Below are 18211 nucleotides of genomic sequence, written 5' to 3' on the forward strand. Positions count from 1 at the left end.
TTTTCAATCCTCCTAATCCTTTCTAAGCATTTCCATTATCTGGGGACCAAGCATTCAAATATATGAGCAGATGGGGGGTCATCCTCACTAAAACCACCATCTTTATGATGAAATAAATGTGAAATGTAATACAAAATAAATACTTTTCATTGCTTTGAATGCTACAGTGCTTCATATGTACACAGTAAGTAGCTTATTGAGCAACAAGGTTGTTAAGGTTTTTTTGTTTTGTTTTGTTTTTAAATAACTGAATGGGATGTGTTTAATTTGTTCTTTCATGTTCATTGACCTTTATCCCAGGGGAGGAACATGTGCTCAGCTGATGGTATCTGAGCATTTTCAGTCAGGCTAAGCTATAAATACACACTCATTACAGGATGGGCACAGTGAGGGGCAACCCTGACTTCTTTATTTTAAGGATGTTCAGTGGACTTCCTGGTAAGACTGTATGTAGTGTGTCAACTGGAAGAGCTATCCCCAGCTCTTTATTTCTACTGCTAACTATCTCTTTGCTGCTATTTCATGGAGTTTTCCATTTTGATCACTGTTCCAGCTTTTGAATGCTTTGTTTTCTAGTTTATCTACTTGGCTCTTGACAAAATAATTTAACCCTTGATGGTCTGGGTCTTTTGTGACCTAACAGTTTTTGTTTCTTCATGCAGATTTGATGAGAAGAGGGCAGTGCAGCAGCTAAGAGCATGTGGTGTCCTGGAGACCATCCGGATCAGCGCAGCAGGGTTTCCCTCACGGTGAGCCCAGGCTTCCAGTGGAACTGAGCCTTCTGCGAGCAGTTCTTGAATAATAAGCTCACATGGGATTCTTTTCTAGGTGGACTTACCAAGAGTTTTTCAGCCGGTACCGGGTCCTAATGAAGCAAAAAGATGTGCTGGGAGATAGAAAGCAAACGTGCAAGAATGTATTAGAGAAACTAATATTGGTGAGAATGGTTTTCACTTAACTGTTTCTGGAAAGGTCTTGTCATTCTGAGCAAACTTCTGCGTTAAACAGCATAACCTGGATTATTTGACAGATAGTTAAGTATGGAAACATAAGTAGACAGATAGTTAAGTAGGAATAACATAAGATCATTCTCCGTGTTTAGTGTGATAGAAGGAATTGGATGCTGATAGCCAACACCGGACAGTTATTAGGCTAGACTTGAACTTGAGGTACAGTCCTTTAGATAGTTTGATCATTATCAACAAAAATGTTTTTAGTACTTAGTTATGGAAAACAACAGATATAATTAAAGAGGAAAGTCTATTTTTATTTTTAAAGACAATGCATTTTAAAGATGAGCCTTTAGATTATGTCTACGTCACATGTTGGGTAAGGACTGGAGAAATGGCTCAATAGAAGAGCATCTACTTGACTCAAGAGGACTTGAGTTCACTTTCCAGGACCCAGGTATGGTGGCCCACAACCACTTGTAACTTTGGCTCCCAAGGGAGCCAACACATCTGGCCTTCTCTGCCACTTATACTTTCACATCAATATCCTTGCAGAGACACACACATGCATACATATAACTGAACATCTTAAAATAATAAACATGGCCAAATACAATGCAGAGGAAGTAGAACCATTATGAGAAGGAAGAATAATTTCATGAGGTGTGAGATTTGAATCAGGCACTAAAGAATGGGTAAGTCTGGATAAAAGTGGACCTAAGCTATAAAGAAGTAGAAAATACAAGAATTTGCTTATGTGGCTGGAGAAATGTTTTAGAGTTCTTGCTTGCAGAGGACTTGAGTTCGATTCCCAGCATCCACACTGGATGGCTTGCAATTGCAATTCCAGCTCCAGGAGTCCAATGCCTTCTTCTGATTTATGTGGGCACCACATATACTCATATACTCATGTAGACCATACACATAATGAAATAAATCTGTAGAGCTAGAGAGAGCTGCAGTTAAAACATTTGCTGCTTTTTGCAGAGGACCTAGGTTTGATTCCCAGCACCCACCTGGCATATCATAACCACCCTTCCAGCTCCAAGAGGTCCAGCATCTTCTTTTGGATTCCACAGATACTAGTCACAACAAAGGAAATTTTGTTGGTCTGGGATGGGCCCAATAATTTAACAACCTTCTTCCCTATACTTTCTTTTATTATTATTCTGTAGATAGAACCCAGGGCTTTGCATATGCTAGGCAAATATTGTACCACTGAGCTAAATCCCATTATCATTTGCATTTCTAACAGTTCCCTGGGCCTACACAGTACATATAGAAAAATCTCTAATCTAGTCTTGATGAATTTGAGATTCATGAAATTGTTGATTAAAAATTATTTTTCTTGTACTTCACTATGAAGTACTTACTCATAATTACTAGCTATTAGTTAAATGTAATTCTTCTTTGATAATGTTTTTCCCCTTTGAGAGAAATAAGGATTCCTTTTTAGTAATGATTTTTAAGATTTAATGTGATTTTTGTTTTAGTTTTTGGTTTTGTTTTTTCAGTTTAGCCCCACTCCTTTCTAACTTGGTGTAGATGGGAATATGAAGCAGATGCTGAGACAACCATGCAGCTGCCTCCTCAACCCAGACCACTCCAGGCCTGGGCCCAGTGGAGGCAGAGGCAGTAGCTGAGAGCCGCAGTGGAAAAGGACCTAGCTAGGCTTCCTATGTAAATATTATTAAGTTATTTTAGATTTTTCAAATATATGTTATAGTTTCTAATTTTTAGCTTCATGTTTAAAGGGATGTGTACTTACTGCAAAGACTGAGTTTCTCTATTTTTTGCTTAGAATTTCAGATACAGTCCTGATTAATATATGTAAATTCCACTCTTCTTTTGATAAGAATATAGGCAATGATTTGCATACTTGCACCTGAGGTAAATCACCTCAGTCACATACCTATCTCCATTTACCCTACAGCTCTGCTTACAAACATCAGTGCAATATACAGAATTGTGTTTTTTATGAAAGAAATCTGATGCAATCTTCTAATATCTTGTAAGTCTTCTACAAGTTTTAGAAGGTTTTAAACACATTTATGAGGTTGTATCTATTTTTAGATCCTGTTGAGGTAAACTGATAACTACGTAGAAGCATCGTCTTCATCTGAACACAGGGGTTTGGAAGGATTGGTTATTGGTTTGTTTTTGTTTGTTTTTAACTTTTTATTTTGTGTGGTTTTCTTCCTGCCTTATTCTTCATCCTGGTGTTTTTGTTTCTTCAGCTGCTCATGGAGTGTACAGCCTGATGTAATCTAACAGCGGGTCAGTCAGAGGGAGTGTCAGCATCTCCATTTCCTTGAGGTGTTTAAAATCCAAACAAGCAAATAGTAGCTGCGTAGAATCCACAACCAGTTTTGGGCCTCAGATAATAATTCCAGGTAGAATAATTCTGGAAAATAACTCTTAGGCTACCATTTTCTCTAAAATCCTTTCTATTTAAACAACTTATAAAGGATCAACAATCTGGCTCCATTAGTTCATTGAAATGTATGTAGCTCAGGTTTTAGATGATAGATTCATCTTTTTACTGATTCTACTTCTATATTTTTCCATCTTTAATTTCTTTTATACAGTCATTATTTCTCCTTATGTTTTCCCTCTAAAATAGGACAAGGATAAATACCAGTTTGGTAAGACAAAGATCTTTTTCCGTGCTGGTCAAGTGGCCTATCTAGAAAAATTGAGGGCTGACAAACTTCGGGCTGCCTGCATCCGGATCCAGAAGACCATTCGTGGGTGGCTTCTAAGGAAGAGATACCTGTGTATGCAGAGGGCAGCCATCACAGTGCAGCGATACGTGCGGGGCTATCAGGCTCGATGGTAAGTCTCCTTATGGCCTCGTGGGCCTCGTGGGTTCATGGTCCATTCTAGAACAGGTCTGAATGAGAAGATAGTGGCTCACTCATTATTAGTTTCAAAGCTTAGCAAATTAACTCAGAAGACAATTTAAAGGAATGAAATCTTATGTAGAGTTACAATAATAAAGATCTGAATTGCTACCAACTTAAGTCCTTGGAATTTGTACATCTTTTGCTTTAACAGAGAACTTGAAGAAATTGTATGTAAATTAAAATAACCACAGATATGAGACACATAAACTTGACTCTACTGAGGAGCAATTAACTGAGAACAGTTTAGCAGAGAATTACATTTTAATATGAAATACTGAAATATACCCCCTTTTCCAAGACTAAATACAGAGTTAAATTAAAACAGTGGTGGAATGGTTTAAAAAAAAAAAGAAATACTGAAATATATAGACAGTTTTAGTTTAGAGGTACAAGTAGAAGTGAATTAATGATAAAGAGCATAACACCAAAACCAGCTCAGATTCAGGAAATAATGTTTGAGCAGTGATCTGAGATAACTCGTAAAGTCAGTTTGGAATTACAGCGTGCATCAGTTTGCTGTGTGAAGGGATCATAGCATGGAGCAGGGGACCTGTCCTGGAAAGAGTAAGGCTTTATGAACTTCTTTTCGTTTTTGTAAAATGTGGCAAGATGGGACATACTGCTGAGAAAATACTTCAGAAGCTAGAGGTTTCTGAACACATAAGTGAGTATAATGCTTATTCGTGGTGGATATTAGAATACAAACAGTGAGGTTCTGCTCAGGATACCTAAGACACTGACATTGATGGTTTGCAGTCTTGATGGCTGACAATGCACCCCTCTTGTCTTTGGGCAGCTATGCTAAGTTTCTGCGCAGAACCAAGGCAGCAACCACCATTCAAAAGTACTGGCGTATGTATGTGGTCCGCAGGAGGTACAAGATTAGACGAGCTGCCACAATTGTTATTCAGTCTTACTTGAGAGGCTACTTGACAAGAAATAGGTATCGCAAGGTAAGGCACTGTTTTCAAGGTTGTTCATGCATTCCATTAATATTAATCATAGTCTCCATCTGTACAAAGTACCTTCCAGACTGCTGTGGGCAAAGAAGCCATGAAGAAACAACCAACAATTGAATTGTATGCTAGTATTAAGTAATTAGATATACTTGTTAAGACAACACAAAAGAAAATGTACATCCCATTTCCATTTGTCTGTACAACTTGTAAAGCTGAATAAGTGAATGTAAAATGAAAATCACAATTGCTAAAAACAACAGTACTTATTTTCTCAGCCTTCAGCAGTACCACATTCACCAAAAGCCCAAGACAGAATGCATTCGTCATTCCTCCCAGGGGTGGCCTACAATCCTCTACCTGTGGTCACATTGCTCCTATCTCTGCTCTATTTTACATCATCTGTCTCTTACAAAAATAATCATGGGGCTGGTTAGACCCCTAGGACCCACATCATGGAAGGAGACAATCAGCTCACACATATGTTCCCCCACAAAATAACTATTTTTTAAAGATATTTTTTAAAATTTATGATGGTATTTAGATCCCACCTTCATAATTCAGGATAATATCCCTATCTCAAGATCTTTAACCTAGTTATGAAGTCCCTTTTTTCCAAATAAAATAACAACTACAGGTTCTAGGGATTAGTACATTATGCCATTGGGCCTATTATTCAGACAGATACAGAGAGGTAAGCTTTACAGATAGGTTAAGTATATGACAGAAGATCAACCTAAGGAGAAGAGCTTAGAAGAATTTATCATGGTAAAGAGGAAATAACTGTAATGTTTGTATAGTTAAAATTATATTGACTAGAATGTGGTGTGTCTTTGATTCAGTGTGTGTGCATGCGTGTGTGTATGCAAGTTGTGCATACTTATGTAGACACCAGAGAAGGACTCCAGTTGTCTTCCTTATTACCTTGAGACAGACTCTCACTGAACCTGAGGCTCGTTGTCTTAGCCAGGCTGGTCAGCCAGCAAACTCCCAAGATCAACTTGTCACCACCTCTCAGTTCTGGGGTTGGGTTATGGAGATAAGAGTCTATGCTCAGGTTTTTATGTGGGTTCTGGGGATTCACACTTAGGTTCTCCTGCTTGGATAGCAAGCAATTCTTATCCACTAGGCCATCTTCTAAGCCCAATAAATCTTTTTTGCATGTTGCACTGGGGTTGAATTCAAGACTGCACGTATAATAACCATGCAGTTGTCTACTAAGCTGTCTGTATTAAAAGTGTCCTTTGTATCTTAGAATAATTAATATTACTCTATAGATCATAGATCACCAATGAATCTTTTTAAAAGCATGCATGTGTGTGTGTAGAAGGGGCAGATACATATATGCCATTGTATAAGTGTGGATGTCAGAGGACAACTTTCAGGACTTGATTCTTTCCATTATGTGGGTCCCAGGAACAAACTTTCAAACTCTTCCTTAAAAATTGTTCACATTGTCTCTGCTTAATGGTTTTTAGTGACAAGAAATTTATTTCATGAGGCAACCATTTCTTATATACATATATATATTCATATATATATATATTTGTACATGTGTGTGAATATATATACATATATACATATATATAAAAAATGGAAGAGACTATCATGACTTTATTTTATATTTTCATGCTTTTAGCTTTTACTTTTAAGCTCTCTATTCTTTTTTTTATTAGGTATTTTTCCTCATTTACATTTCCAATGCTATCCCAAAAGTCCCCCATACCCTCCCCCCAACCCCCCTACCCACCCACTCCCACTTTTTGGCCCTGGCGTTCCCCTGTACTGGGGCATATAAAGTTTGCAAGTCCAATGGGCCTCTCTTTCCAGTGATGGCCAACTAGGCCATCTTTTGATACATATGCAGCTAGAGTCAAGAGCTCCGGGGTACTGGTTAGTTCATAATGTTGTTCCACCTATAGGGTTGCAGATCCCTTTAGTTCCTTGGGTATTTTCTCTAGCTCCTCCATTGGGGGCCCTGTGATCCATCCAATAGCTGACTGTGAGCATCCACTTATGTGTTGGACAGATGTTATACATACCCTAAGAGAACACAAATGCCAGCCCAGGATACTATACCCAGCCAAACTCTCAATTACCATAGATGGAGAAACCAAAGTTTTCCATGACAAAACCAAATTCACACATTATCTTTCCACGAATCCAGCCCTTCAAAGGATAATAACAGAAAAAAAAAACAATACAAGTACGGAAACCACGCCCTAGAAAAAGCAAGAAAGTAATCCCTCAACAAACCAAAAAGAAGACAGCCACAAAAACAGAATGCCAACTCTAAAAATAAAAATAATAGGAAGCAACAATTACTTTTCCTTAATATCTCTTAATATCTCTTAATATCAATAGACTCAATTCCCCAATAAAAGACATAGACTAACAGACTGGCTACATAAACAGGACCCAACATTCTGCTGCTTACAGGAAACTCATCTCTCTATTCTTCTACCTTGGCATTCATAACAAACTCCTGCTGCATTAGAAACAACAGCAATAGGAAATCCTACTAGAATGATATACCTCAAATGTGGCAGACAAGTACATCAGCTTTAGGCTGAGGAGGTGGCACTCACCTTTAATCCCAACACTCAGTAGACAGAGGCAGTTGGACCTCTGTGGGTTCGAGCCCAGCCCTGTCTACTTAGTGAGTTCCAGGCCAACCAGGACTACCTAGAGAGACCGTATCTCAAACAAACAAACAAAGTCACCTTCTGTGTTCAAGAGGGGGGTCAAAAAGTCATTAATAACCTTTCACTCTATCAGGGGTCAGCCTCTCAGCCAGTTTACTGGCTGTCCCCATGACCTAACACTCAGCAACTCAGTGTAGTGGGACAATCTCTGATTTTAATAATACATAGTTCATAAAGTACCTGGTTCTTAGTTTTATAAGGCCTCCTATCAGCAGAAATCATATACCAAGAAGGATACTGATGGACTTTTTGTGTGTGTGTTCCTCATAGAACTTTTTCCTTTTTGCAATCTGGTAATTTTTATTTAGACTGCTTTCAATTTTGTTTTGTTTGTACACACGCACACAATAAAATGTAATTAGAAAAGTGGATTTTGAAAGTTTATTTGAAATTTGGAAAGGAATATATTGATACACACACACACACATATGTGCCTTTATATTTCTGTGATGTATAATCCATGTAAGAACACTGTTGATTTAATTTGTCTTCCTCTCTAAGTATGGATTCTCAGTTTGACACACATAGACTTGAATTTTGAGTCTAGTGTAGAGTCTCAGGTTATCTTCGTTTTTCTGCAGATACTCTGTGAACACAAAGCAGTCATCATTCAGAAACGTGTCCGTGGCTGGCTGGCTCGTACACGTTATAAGAGGACCATGAAAGCCATCATCTACCTTCAGTGCTGCTTCCGGCGGATGATGGCCAAGCGTGAGCTGAAGAAACTCAAAATTGAGGCTCGCTCTGTGGAACGCTACAAGAAGCTCCATATTGGCATGGAGAACAAGATTATGCAGCTGCAGCGCAAGGTGGATGAGCAGGTGCGTTTTTATGGAGCCCTGAAGCCAGAGGTGGTTCTTAGTTACGTGCGTGAGGCTTAGAAACAGGCAGGATCTTTGTTTTAACACAGCCTACTCTACACCTGTGTGATCGTGAGTCACATTGTACTTTATACTTCCCAGACCTCCTTCACCACTTATCTGTATGTGCATACTCTCCAACGGTTGTTTGCCATGGCAGTGGCAAGAGAAGCAGGAAGATATCCATGTGTCTGAGAAGCCCACAGTCTGTTTGCAGAGAGGAAATTCTATTGCTTAGCATAGTTACTAAACAGTATTTTGGCAATGCAAATGCTATAAAGGTAACTAAGAATGTGTACGTGAGAGATAAGGAGAGCTAGGGGAGAAGGGCCACAATGAAATAGGATTTGTGAACTCTCTGAATGCAATGAGAAATATGAGATTTGTGAAGAACTAATCTACTTCTAGTCTGCTTTATCATTCTCAAACATCGTCTATCTAGAACATGGTCTTATTTTTGTATTAGCCTCAAGTTCTGACCTGTGGTAGGTAGAAACTATCAGTGAGCTAAAACCTCAGGCCTTGAGATAAATGTAGTGACTTAAGCCTGTGTTCTAGGTATAGAGGAGGCTGAGCGTAGAGAACTGCCTCAAATTAAAGGTCACCCTGGATTACAGTGTGAGACTATGTCAAGGCTCTTATTGAAATGCACAGGCTGGCCTTGAAGCTGCAGTCTTCCTGTCTGCCCATCATGTAGATGAAATTACAGGTGTATGCTATCACATCCAGCTTTAGTGCATGGTTTTAATATTACTCTAATGTATTTTCAAAAGGCATGTATCCATTTCCTTATCTTTTAATTAACTATTATTTATTTATTTTCATTTTATGTGTATTGGTATTTTGCCTGCGTGTATGTCTGTGCACCATGTATGTGCCTGGTGCCTGTGGGAGCCAAAAAAAGGTCAGATTCTCTAAAAATGGAGTTACAGATGGTTATGAGCCACCATGTAGGTACTGGGAATTGAAGCAAATTTTCTGTAAGAGCAGCCACTGCCCTTAATCAGTGAGCCATCTCTCTAGCCCCTCCACCTTACTTCTGGATTAAAAATTAGGAAATTCTGGGCCTGAAGGGATGGCTTAGTGATTAAGAGCATTCCAGAGTCCTCCAATTTCAGATTTCAGCACCCTCTAGGTGGTTCACAATCATCTAAAACTGTACTCCAATGGGATCTGATGCCCTTTTCTGGTGTGCAGACATACAGACAGACAAAACACCCACATACATAAAGTACATAAATAAATAAATCTTTACAAAATAGTTAGGAACTTAAGAACTTACTGAGAAACTGTGATTATGAGAAAACCAAATCTTTGTTGTATATTATATAAAATAGAATTAATTGCTTAGTGCTTCATTATTTATATAATGAAGAAGCTATTGGTTAGATTTTGGAAAGTGCCAAGCAGGTTAGGAACTAATGCCCATATTCTTACCCACATACACTAAGGAAATGTGTTGCCATTTTGTTCTGGTTCTGATGTTCAATGTGGTTGTTTTGTTGTTGTTTGATCATTTGGTTTGTTTGTTTGTTTGTTTGTTTGTTTCAAGACAGGGTCTCATGATTTAGACCAGGCTGGCCTGAACTCACAAAGATCCACCTGCCTCTGTCTCCCAAGTGCTAGGATTAAATGAGTGTGCCACCACACCCAGCTCAATGTTGTTTTTACATCAAGGTTATAGTGTGATCATTTTAGTACAGCAAATTTGGCCATCTCGATGCTATGATAATGTCATAAAAATTTATAGCTGGAATATCATGGCATAATCTTAATCTAACCACCTCAGGTAGAGGCAGGTGGATCTTTATGAGTTCAAGGCCAACCTGTTCTACATAGTGAGTTCCAGGCCAGCTAGGGTTATATAGTGAGACCTTGTCTTGAAAAAGAATTCATAGTGGACTTGTTGGTGCACACCTATAATGTGAGGATCATGAGTTAGAGGCTTTGGGGTTGCATGATAAGTTCTGGAACAGCTGGACTAAATAATAAGACCCACTCTCCAACACAAAACGGAAGGAAAACCTAGAAGAGGCTAATTAGTCGGCATCTAATGGTTTCCTCACTGCATACATTTGGTCACTCATATTATTAATATTTACTTATTGTTATTAATGTTTATATTTAAAGAATAAAGACTACAAATGCCTCATGGAGAAACTGACCAATCTGGAAGGAGTATACAACTCTGAGACTGAAAAACTACGAAATGATGTAGAACGTCTTCAGCTAAGCGAAGAGGAAGCTAAGGTTGCCACTGGGCGGGTCCTTAGTCTGCAGGAAGAAATTGCAAAACTCCGAAAAGACCTGGAACGAACTCGATCAGAGAAAAAGTCTATTGAAGAAAGAGCAGATAAATACAAACAAGAAACTGACCAGGTAGGAAACAATATTCTTATCCTCATTGGCCCTTGCAACAAAGTAAACGCTGTAATCCTGACCTAGTCCAAGTGAGTCTATATTCATTTTAATCAAAGACATATTGCAAATTTTATTGGGCTTATTGTTTGTACCAGTGATTTCCAAATACCTCTGCCCCATGATCAACAAGTAAGCTATAGTCTTGGAGTATAACATTTAACTCTAGTAAGAACAGAAACAAAGCAACCAACAGTGAAATTAATATCTATGTATTGTGTTAGTCTGTGTCTTAGTTAGGATTTTATTGCTGTGAAGAGACACCATGATCAAGGTAGCTCTTATAAAAGAAAACATTTAATTGGGGCTGACTTCCAGTTTCAAAGGTTTAGTCCATTGTCATAGTGGTGGGAAACATGGAAGCATCCAAGCAGACATGGTGCTAGAAGAACCAGAAGTTCTACATCCTGATCCAGAGGCAGCCAGGAAGAGACTGGCCTCTAGAAGACAGCCAGCAGGAGGGTCCCTCTTCTGTATTGGGCAGAGCTTGAGCACTAGGAGCCCTCAAAGCCTGCCTACTCAGTGACACACTTCTTACAAATACATATACATATATATCATATACCTTCTAACTTAATTCATTTGAGACAAGGCCTTATTTTGTAGCCCTAGATGCCCTTGATTTACTGTATAGATCAAGCCAGTCTCAAACTCATAGAGACCTGACTGCCTCTGCCTCTCAGGTGCTGGGATTAAAGGCATGTACCACTATGCCTCACCCCAGTTTCCTTCATTTCTTAAGCATACAGTTACGTGGAACTAAGTACATCAATATTGTTCTAAATTCAGTACTTATTTAAACATCAATTTTAAAAAAGGATCTATTCTTATGAAATTCTTAGAAGGTATCACTTGGAAAAGTATCTCTTAAATATAAAAATGGAAGTATCAGAAAGCCCTCAGTGGAAGGATTATAAGAGCCGTAAGCCAGGGAGAACTACCTAGAAACAGTGTCTTTAGGACATCACATTACTACTGAACTCATGAAAACCCAGCAGCTACCTACACAAGATTGGCCAGTCAACATTCCGGAATAGGTGACAGAGGAGCTCACAAGACTCTACCCATAGCTCAGGAGCTATGGGCAGTTGATGCCTGTTGGGAGAGGGAGAATTCGTTTTCTTCTGGATAAGGCCCCTGATAGGTTGCCCCACAGTGCAGTGACTTGGCCCCACACCCATGTTTATAAAACAGAAAGAATGTTAAGTTGAAAGAGAGTTGTTAGGCATGGGATCCAAGAGGAGTAGCTTGTTAAAAATTCATTGTATACACACGTGGAATTCTCAAAATAAAAATGATTATATTTTAAAAAGAATTCATGGGCTTGGAGAGATACCTCAGCTGTTAAGTGCATCTCTTGCCCTTTCAAGGACAAGAGTTTAGTTCCCAGACTACACATCTGTAATTCCAGTTCTAGGGGGTTCAGCACTCTTTCCTGGCTATAGATACACCCACACATGAAGCATGCACTCATACATACACATAAACATTATTTTGAATGACTCATATCCCTAATCTCTTTAATCTGCTCATTTGAGTTGCAGTGTTCTGGTGGTACAGTGAAAAGGTGTTTGATGGCTAGTCTAAGTTGTCAACTTGTCATACTGAAAAGAGGGAGTCTCAAAGAAATGCCTTTATCACAGTTTCCTTGAGTATGTCTGTCAATAGCTAGTTGACAATGGGAGGGTCCAGGCCACTGTGATTGGTAACATCCCTAGCCATGTGGGCCTGGGCTATATAAGAAAGATAACTGAATGTCAGCATAGAAGCAAGCTTAACTCCATGACTTCTTCAAAATCCTGCCTTGGCTTCCCTTAATAATGGATTGTGACATGAAAGATAACCCTTTCCTCCACAAGTTGCCTTTGGTCAGAGTGTTCTGTCAGAACAATAGAAATCAAAATAGAACATGACTTTGGGAACAGATGTTTACTAGATGCTAGCCAGATGCTAAGTGTTCACAGTACCAAGTCAAACAAGCACCATCACTGTCCTGGTCCTCCAAGAAATGTCTGGTCTGCTGGAGAAGACAAAAAATAAGGCATTCATAAGGACATAAGAAGCAAATGCAGAATCTTGCAACAGCCCAGAGAAAAGGCCTTTATTGGAGGGGTTTTTTATGAAGTTTCTCTGGAGAGACTTAATTTGAGACAAGTGTGACAGGTGACAAGACATAAGTAATAAGTAGTTGAGGTCATGAGGCAGAGTCAGTGACTGTCGTGTGGGACATCTCAGTCTGCTGCAGCCGCCTCAGCTTGGTGTTTCATTTCATAGCTGGTGTCAAACTTGAAGGAAGAAAATACTTTGCTGAAGCAGGAAAAGGAGACCCTCAATCACCGCATTGTGGAGCAGGCGAAGGAGATGACAGGTAAGGTTTGTGTGCTCTCAACCTAGCAAACAACAAACTTCAAACCTAGGTTTTGTAAGTTTGGCATTATGTTCTCAGTTACAGTAATGCTTAGAGCTGAAATAAGTTTTAAAAGTTTTGGCTATCATCTGTACATTCACAAGCAAGAGTTCCAAACATTGTAATAAAATTAGTGAACTTACAAACTCGATCTCTGGTCTCTGTGTGTCAATATGAAATTACATTCAGTAATATCATATGTAGCTTCTTAGAATTTTGCTTTATATGTATGTTTTTAATTTATAGGATTCTGTTGATTTAATAAGAATTCTTGAGCTAGTATGTTCTCTTATATATGCACACACAAACATACACCTGTGCATTTGTTTCTTTAGTCCAGACTGGCTTTGAACTTGAAGCCTTCCTGCCTCACCCTTCCAAATGTGCCTCCACACCTGGCTATTTGTATATTTTCAAACTTCATGATTGTAAATATTTGTAAGAACATACAATAATTTGGTATATATGTAGTATGTGTAATGATCAAATCAAAATAATTAACATTTTCATTGCCTCAAAATCTGTCCTTTCTACTTGTGAGGATTCTTCTCACTCTTCTACTCAGCTGTATTTTGGGATCTTTATCTAACTTCTCTCCAATTCCTTCCCCCGCCCCGCCCCGCCCCGCCCCGCCCCGCCCCGCCCCGCCCCGCCCCCTAACTCCCTGCGCTGGCTTTCCCAGTCCCTGGTGACCATCTTTTCCATATTCTCTTCTATCAGATTAAAGCATCTTTAATGAGTGAGAACATACACTGTCCTGGGCCTCACTTATTTATATCTTACTAAAACGATTAGTGTCATTCTAAGTTCAACTCTCTTTGCTACTAAACTAAAAATGAAAACTAATTTTTAAAATAAAGGACTAAGTAAAGATGTACACTTATTCTTCGATTCTGGGGTTGATTAAAATGCTCATAAATAAAAGGAACCCCTCAGATTGGCCTATGCACATCTCTCTTAATTGCTAACTGCTGTAGGACGGCCCAGCCCACTGTGGGTGTTAGCATCCCTAGGCAGGTGCCTGGGAGCTGTATAAATAAAGGTAGCTGGATGTGAGCCTATAAGCAAGCCAGCAAGCAATATGGTTTCTGCTTCAGGTTCTACTTCTAAGTTCCTACTTGAGCTCCTGCCCTGATTTGCCTCAAAAATGGACTGTAACCAGTAAGGTAAAGAAATCCCTTTACTCAGTGTTTTATCACAGTGGCAGATGGAGGCATTCTGAAAGTAATCCAGAGTACAGCTTAGAGAGGTGGTAAGGAAAGAGCCAAACAGGTCCCTTAAGACCGTGGTGATAAGAGCTTTCTGTACTTTCCCTACAATTAAAGGTGGTAGAGAGGAAGAAGAAGAAATCCTGAAATTAATACATTAAAACATTTTTTAAGTTTTTGTGTAAAAATAATTTTAAAATTCTAAGTTTTCCAGCTCTGGCTCCCAGAATGATGATGACTCTGAGACTAAGTTATTATTAACTGCTTGTGCCATACGCCTCAGCTCATTCTCTAACTAGCTCATAACTTGTGTACCTTACTCAAACTTTTCTTTGTCTACCATGTAGTTAGTTAGCTACCGTGTGGTTAGTTACCTCTCTTCAGTCCTGGCTCCATTCTCTCTCTCAGCGTCTCCCTGGGTTCATCTACCTGTCTCTCGAAGCTCTCTTCACATCTCTCTTTTATCACTTTCTATTTCCCAGAATTCTCTCTCTTCCTGCCAATGTCCCACCTTCTATTTCCTGCCTCAGTTCATTGGACATTGGCTTTTTATTGACAGGTAATGCTTATAAGAGATTCTCTCTACACTTATGTATATTGATGTTTTGTCTGCATTTACACCTATGTACTGTTGTGTATGCCTAGTGTCTGTAGAGATCAGAAGAGGGTACTGGATCCCCTAGAACTGAAGTTACAGATTACAAGGCACCATGTGGGTGCTGGGATTAAACCTAGGTCCTTTGGAAGAGAGCCAGTGTTCTTGATTGCCGAGCCCACACACATAGATTCTTTACTTCTTATTACCTGCACTTAGTGGCTAATCTCTGAACTCCAGACTATGTCCAGCCAAAAGCAAGCTCCCGGCATAAAGGGCAGTGAGGTGGGTAACTGGAAAACTTAGGGTTCCTTGAGCAGCACATGAGAGGTGGCAGCGCCTTAGCGTTCAAGTTAGACATGGAGGGTAATGATGACAGGAGTTCAGGGTGCTAGAAGAATATATAACAGAACCATGGGACTGACACACAGACAGAAACTATAGAGCAGGAAGGTCAAGCTCCTTAAGACACCATTCTCCTAAAGAATGGCTCTTTGAATCATTATTTGGTCAAAATAATTTATGAATATCATAGTTAATAAGATGGCTCATCACCAGACCTAAGGACTTAAATTCAATCCCTGAGACACACACATGATGGATGAAGAGAATCCATTCCCATAAGTTGTTGTCTTGCTCCAACATGTATACTATGACATACACACACCTACACACACAATATTTTATTGGATTTTATGAATAGCCTAAAACAACGATATTGGATTAAAAGATATGTGTGCCACTGCAAGAGAATGCTAACTGCTTTGTTTTGTTTTATTATTGATTACTAGAAAGGCATGTAATGGAAATTTATCCAGACTTTCTTGTAGTCTCAGTGTAGTGGTACACACCCATAATCCCAGCACCGAGGAAGCTGAAGCAGGATAGACTGCATAGCTCTAGTGCCAGGTTAGGCAGAGCCACATAGCAAGACTGTCTCCGGAAACAAACAAACAGGAATGTGTTTAATCAGTACATGAAGTACTGCGACCAAAGCTATAGTCCATGGAGAGCTCTGTAGATGAGGTTGTCACAGTGATTTAAGTTGGGGTCATGCTTCCTTCTCTCCTGCATTCACAGAATTCTCTCACAGGCTTAAAAGTCAGTTCCACTAAGAAACTGGAAGTCAGTGCAGCTGTTTACATTCTTGAATTCTATGGAGTCACTTTTGTACTCATGTCCCCTTCCAGTTTTGAGGGAAGATTGTGTTTGTTCTGTTTTGTTCTATAAATTTTATTATAACATTGAACAGATTCCTGGGCAATACTTCATCCTAGGTTGAATAAAAGATGTAATCTAGATGATACGTAAGAATGGAATTGCCATCCTCTCTGGCACAAGGAACAGCTTTTTTTATTGATTTCTTCCTCTCACCTGTGGCCAGGCATGCTGTTCAGGGGCTTTTGCTTTAGCCCCTGAGCTGCTTCTGTTGCTGGGGGGAGGCCGCGCTTCCTCATCTGTCTCTTTGGACTGCTTTAAAGGCTTTCTTTAGCCACTTTTGTGGCCTGACATGTCACCTGTCACCAATTTACCAGGCCCTGGTCTTCAATATCTTCTTGCACATTTCAGAAACTATGGAGAGGAAGTTAGTAGAAGAGACAAAACAACTGGAGCTTGACCTGAATGATGAGAGGCTGAGGTATCAGAACCTTCTGAATGAGTTCAGTCGCCTAGAGGAGCGCTATGATGACCTCAAGGAAGAGATGACCCTGATGCTGGTGAGTCCAACACTCTTCTTGTTTTGTTTTGCTTTTTTTTTTTTTTCCTTTTTTAAAGAGTCTTGCTGTATTACTAGCTTTAGGCTCATGAGCCTTCTATTTCTACTTCCTAAGTGCTAGTTTGTGGGCATGGTCTGTGATATGTGGGTTCTGCTTTTTGTTTTTATTTTAATGAAAATTTTTAGCCATATATAAAAGTAAGTAGAACCATAGAATAAGCCTCCATGTGCCACATGCACCTGTCACCCAGTCCCCAAATAGCCAACACATCTCTGTCTTCTCGTCTACCCACCTCCATCTCGTGGGTTATAGTAGTTAAAGGGAACCCAGAAGCCATGCAACCTTATCCAAACGTTCTTCAGTAAAGTCAAATACTTTAAAGATGGAGCTATGAGATAGTATAAAGTTGGCATATCAAGACTCTGCTTCCTACACTGAATGACAAGTGTTAATCTAGTATATTTATATTACATTTTTATTGTATAACTGTTTTCTTCCCTGGAGCTTATAATGTCCAAGTTAAATTCCCATAGAGAGAAAATTTAGTCCCTGTTTAGAGTAATTTGTGTTAACTGTCCCGAAGCTCTTCCGTCCTTGCCAGTGCACTTTCCACACACAGAGCTGTTCTACTCGTCTTGTTAGCAGGAAGCCAATTTCTCTGGCTCTTCTGTTCCTTAAAGGTAACCTAGTAGAGCAAGTGGCCAGAATGCCCTAAAATAGATCTCATAAAAAGTGAAATAAGTTGGTACCTGTAGGATAGAATATTTACTTCAAATTTTGTTAATAGAAGGATTTGACTGACAGATTTTAAAAACATAACAAACTAGTGTTTGCAAGACTTCACAAATGAGAAAGGGAAGTCAAAAGCACATTTAAATCCCCCATTGGATGACTGTTCTGCACCTTACTAGTCTGTCCTAGTTTACAGTAGGAGAGGACCACTGTGATCTATGATTGGTAAATCTGAAGAACTTTGGCTGATCCCGGCTGTTTAGGCCCACTCAAACCTCTCCTCTTTCACATCCTGTCCCCTTCAGCTTTCCCTAGCGTTCCGTTCCTCTCCCACAGTGTTCTGATTCCCCACAGTTCCATTCTTTGGTGTATTTTTGTTTACTCTACTTACTTATTGGAAAACTGTACCACATTTACAGTTAATCTGTGTTTCCATTATAATTAGGACTAAGCTTTGCATTTTACTGGGTACTTTGATGGCCACTGGCTACTTAGAAAACTATTCAAAGTACCACTAGAAAAGAAATGATTCTTTGAGTTTTCTCCGCATTGGATCGAGTAGGCTGTCATGGAATGTCCTGCTTAACTTTTTCATTCCCTGAGTTTTCTGAACACTGATTGATACAGTAATTATGTGCCCTAAATGTATCATCAGGATTCATGGTGAATTTTGAGAGCATCTAGCTTACCTGCCCTGTACTGTCTCATTCCCTCTTCTTACTCTACAGATTTTCATGTGTAAAAGTGACAGAAATT

The 18211-nt window shown here is 39.3% G+C and overlaps 1 protein-coding gene across 4 annotated transcripts in view; it reads left to right on the forward strand.

The window, feature by feature from the left end:
- The window catches only part of Myo5a (myosin VA), a 155596-nt gene that overhangs the window by 99592 nt on the left and 37793 nt on the right, over positions 1 to 18211 (forward strand). For all 4 annotated transcript variants that reach the window (XM_029481121.2, XM_029481123.2, XM_029481125.2 and 1 more), the window contains 8 exons: positions 663 to 749; positions 829 to 937; positions 3574 to 3785; positions 4653 to 4809; positions 8099 to 8338; positions 10508 to 10756; positions 13070 to 13163; positions 16575 to 16723. In XM_029481121.2, coding sequence (XP_029336981.1) covers positions 663 to 749; positions 829 to 937; positions 3574 to 3785; positions 4653 to 4809; positions 8099 to 8338; positions 10508 to 10756; positions 13070 to 13163; positions 16575 to 16723 — 1297 coding nt within the window. The remainder of the gene's footprint in view (positions 1 to 662; positions 750 to 828; positions 938 to 3573; positions 3786 to 4652; positions 4810 to 8098; positions 8339 to 10507; positions 10757 to 13069; positions 13164 to 16574; positions 16724 to 18211) is intronic.

The sequence above is a fragment of the Mus caroli genome, unplaced genomic scaffold (assembly GCF_978045245.1).
Source record: "Mus caroli unplaced genomic scaffold, Mus_caroli_1 scaffold_11, whole genome shotgun sequence".
Classification (NCBI taxonomy): domain Eukaryota; kingdom Metazoa; phylum Chordata; class Mammalia; order Rodentia; family Muridae; genus Mus; species Mus caroli.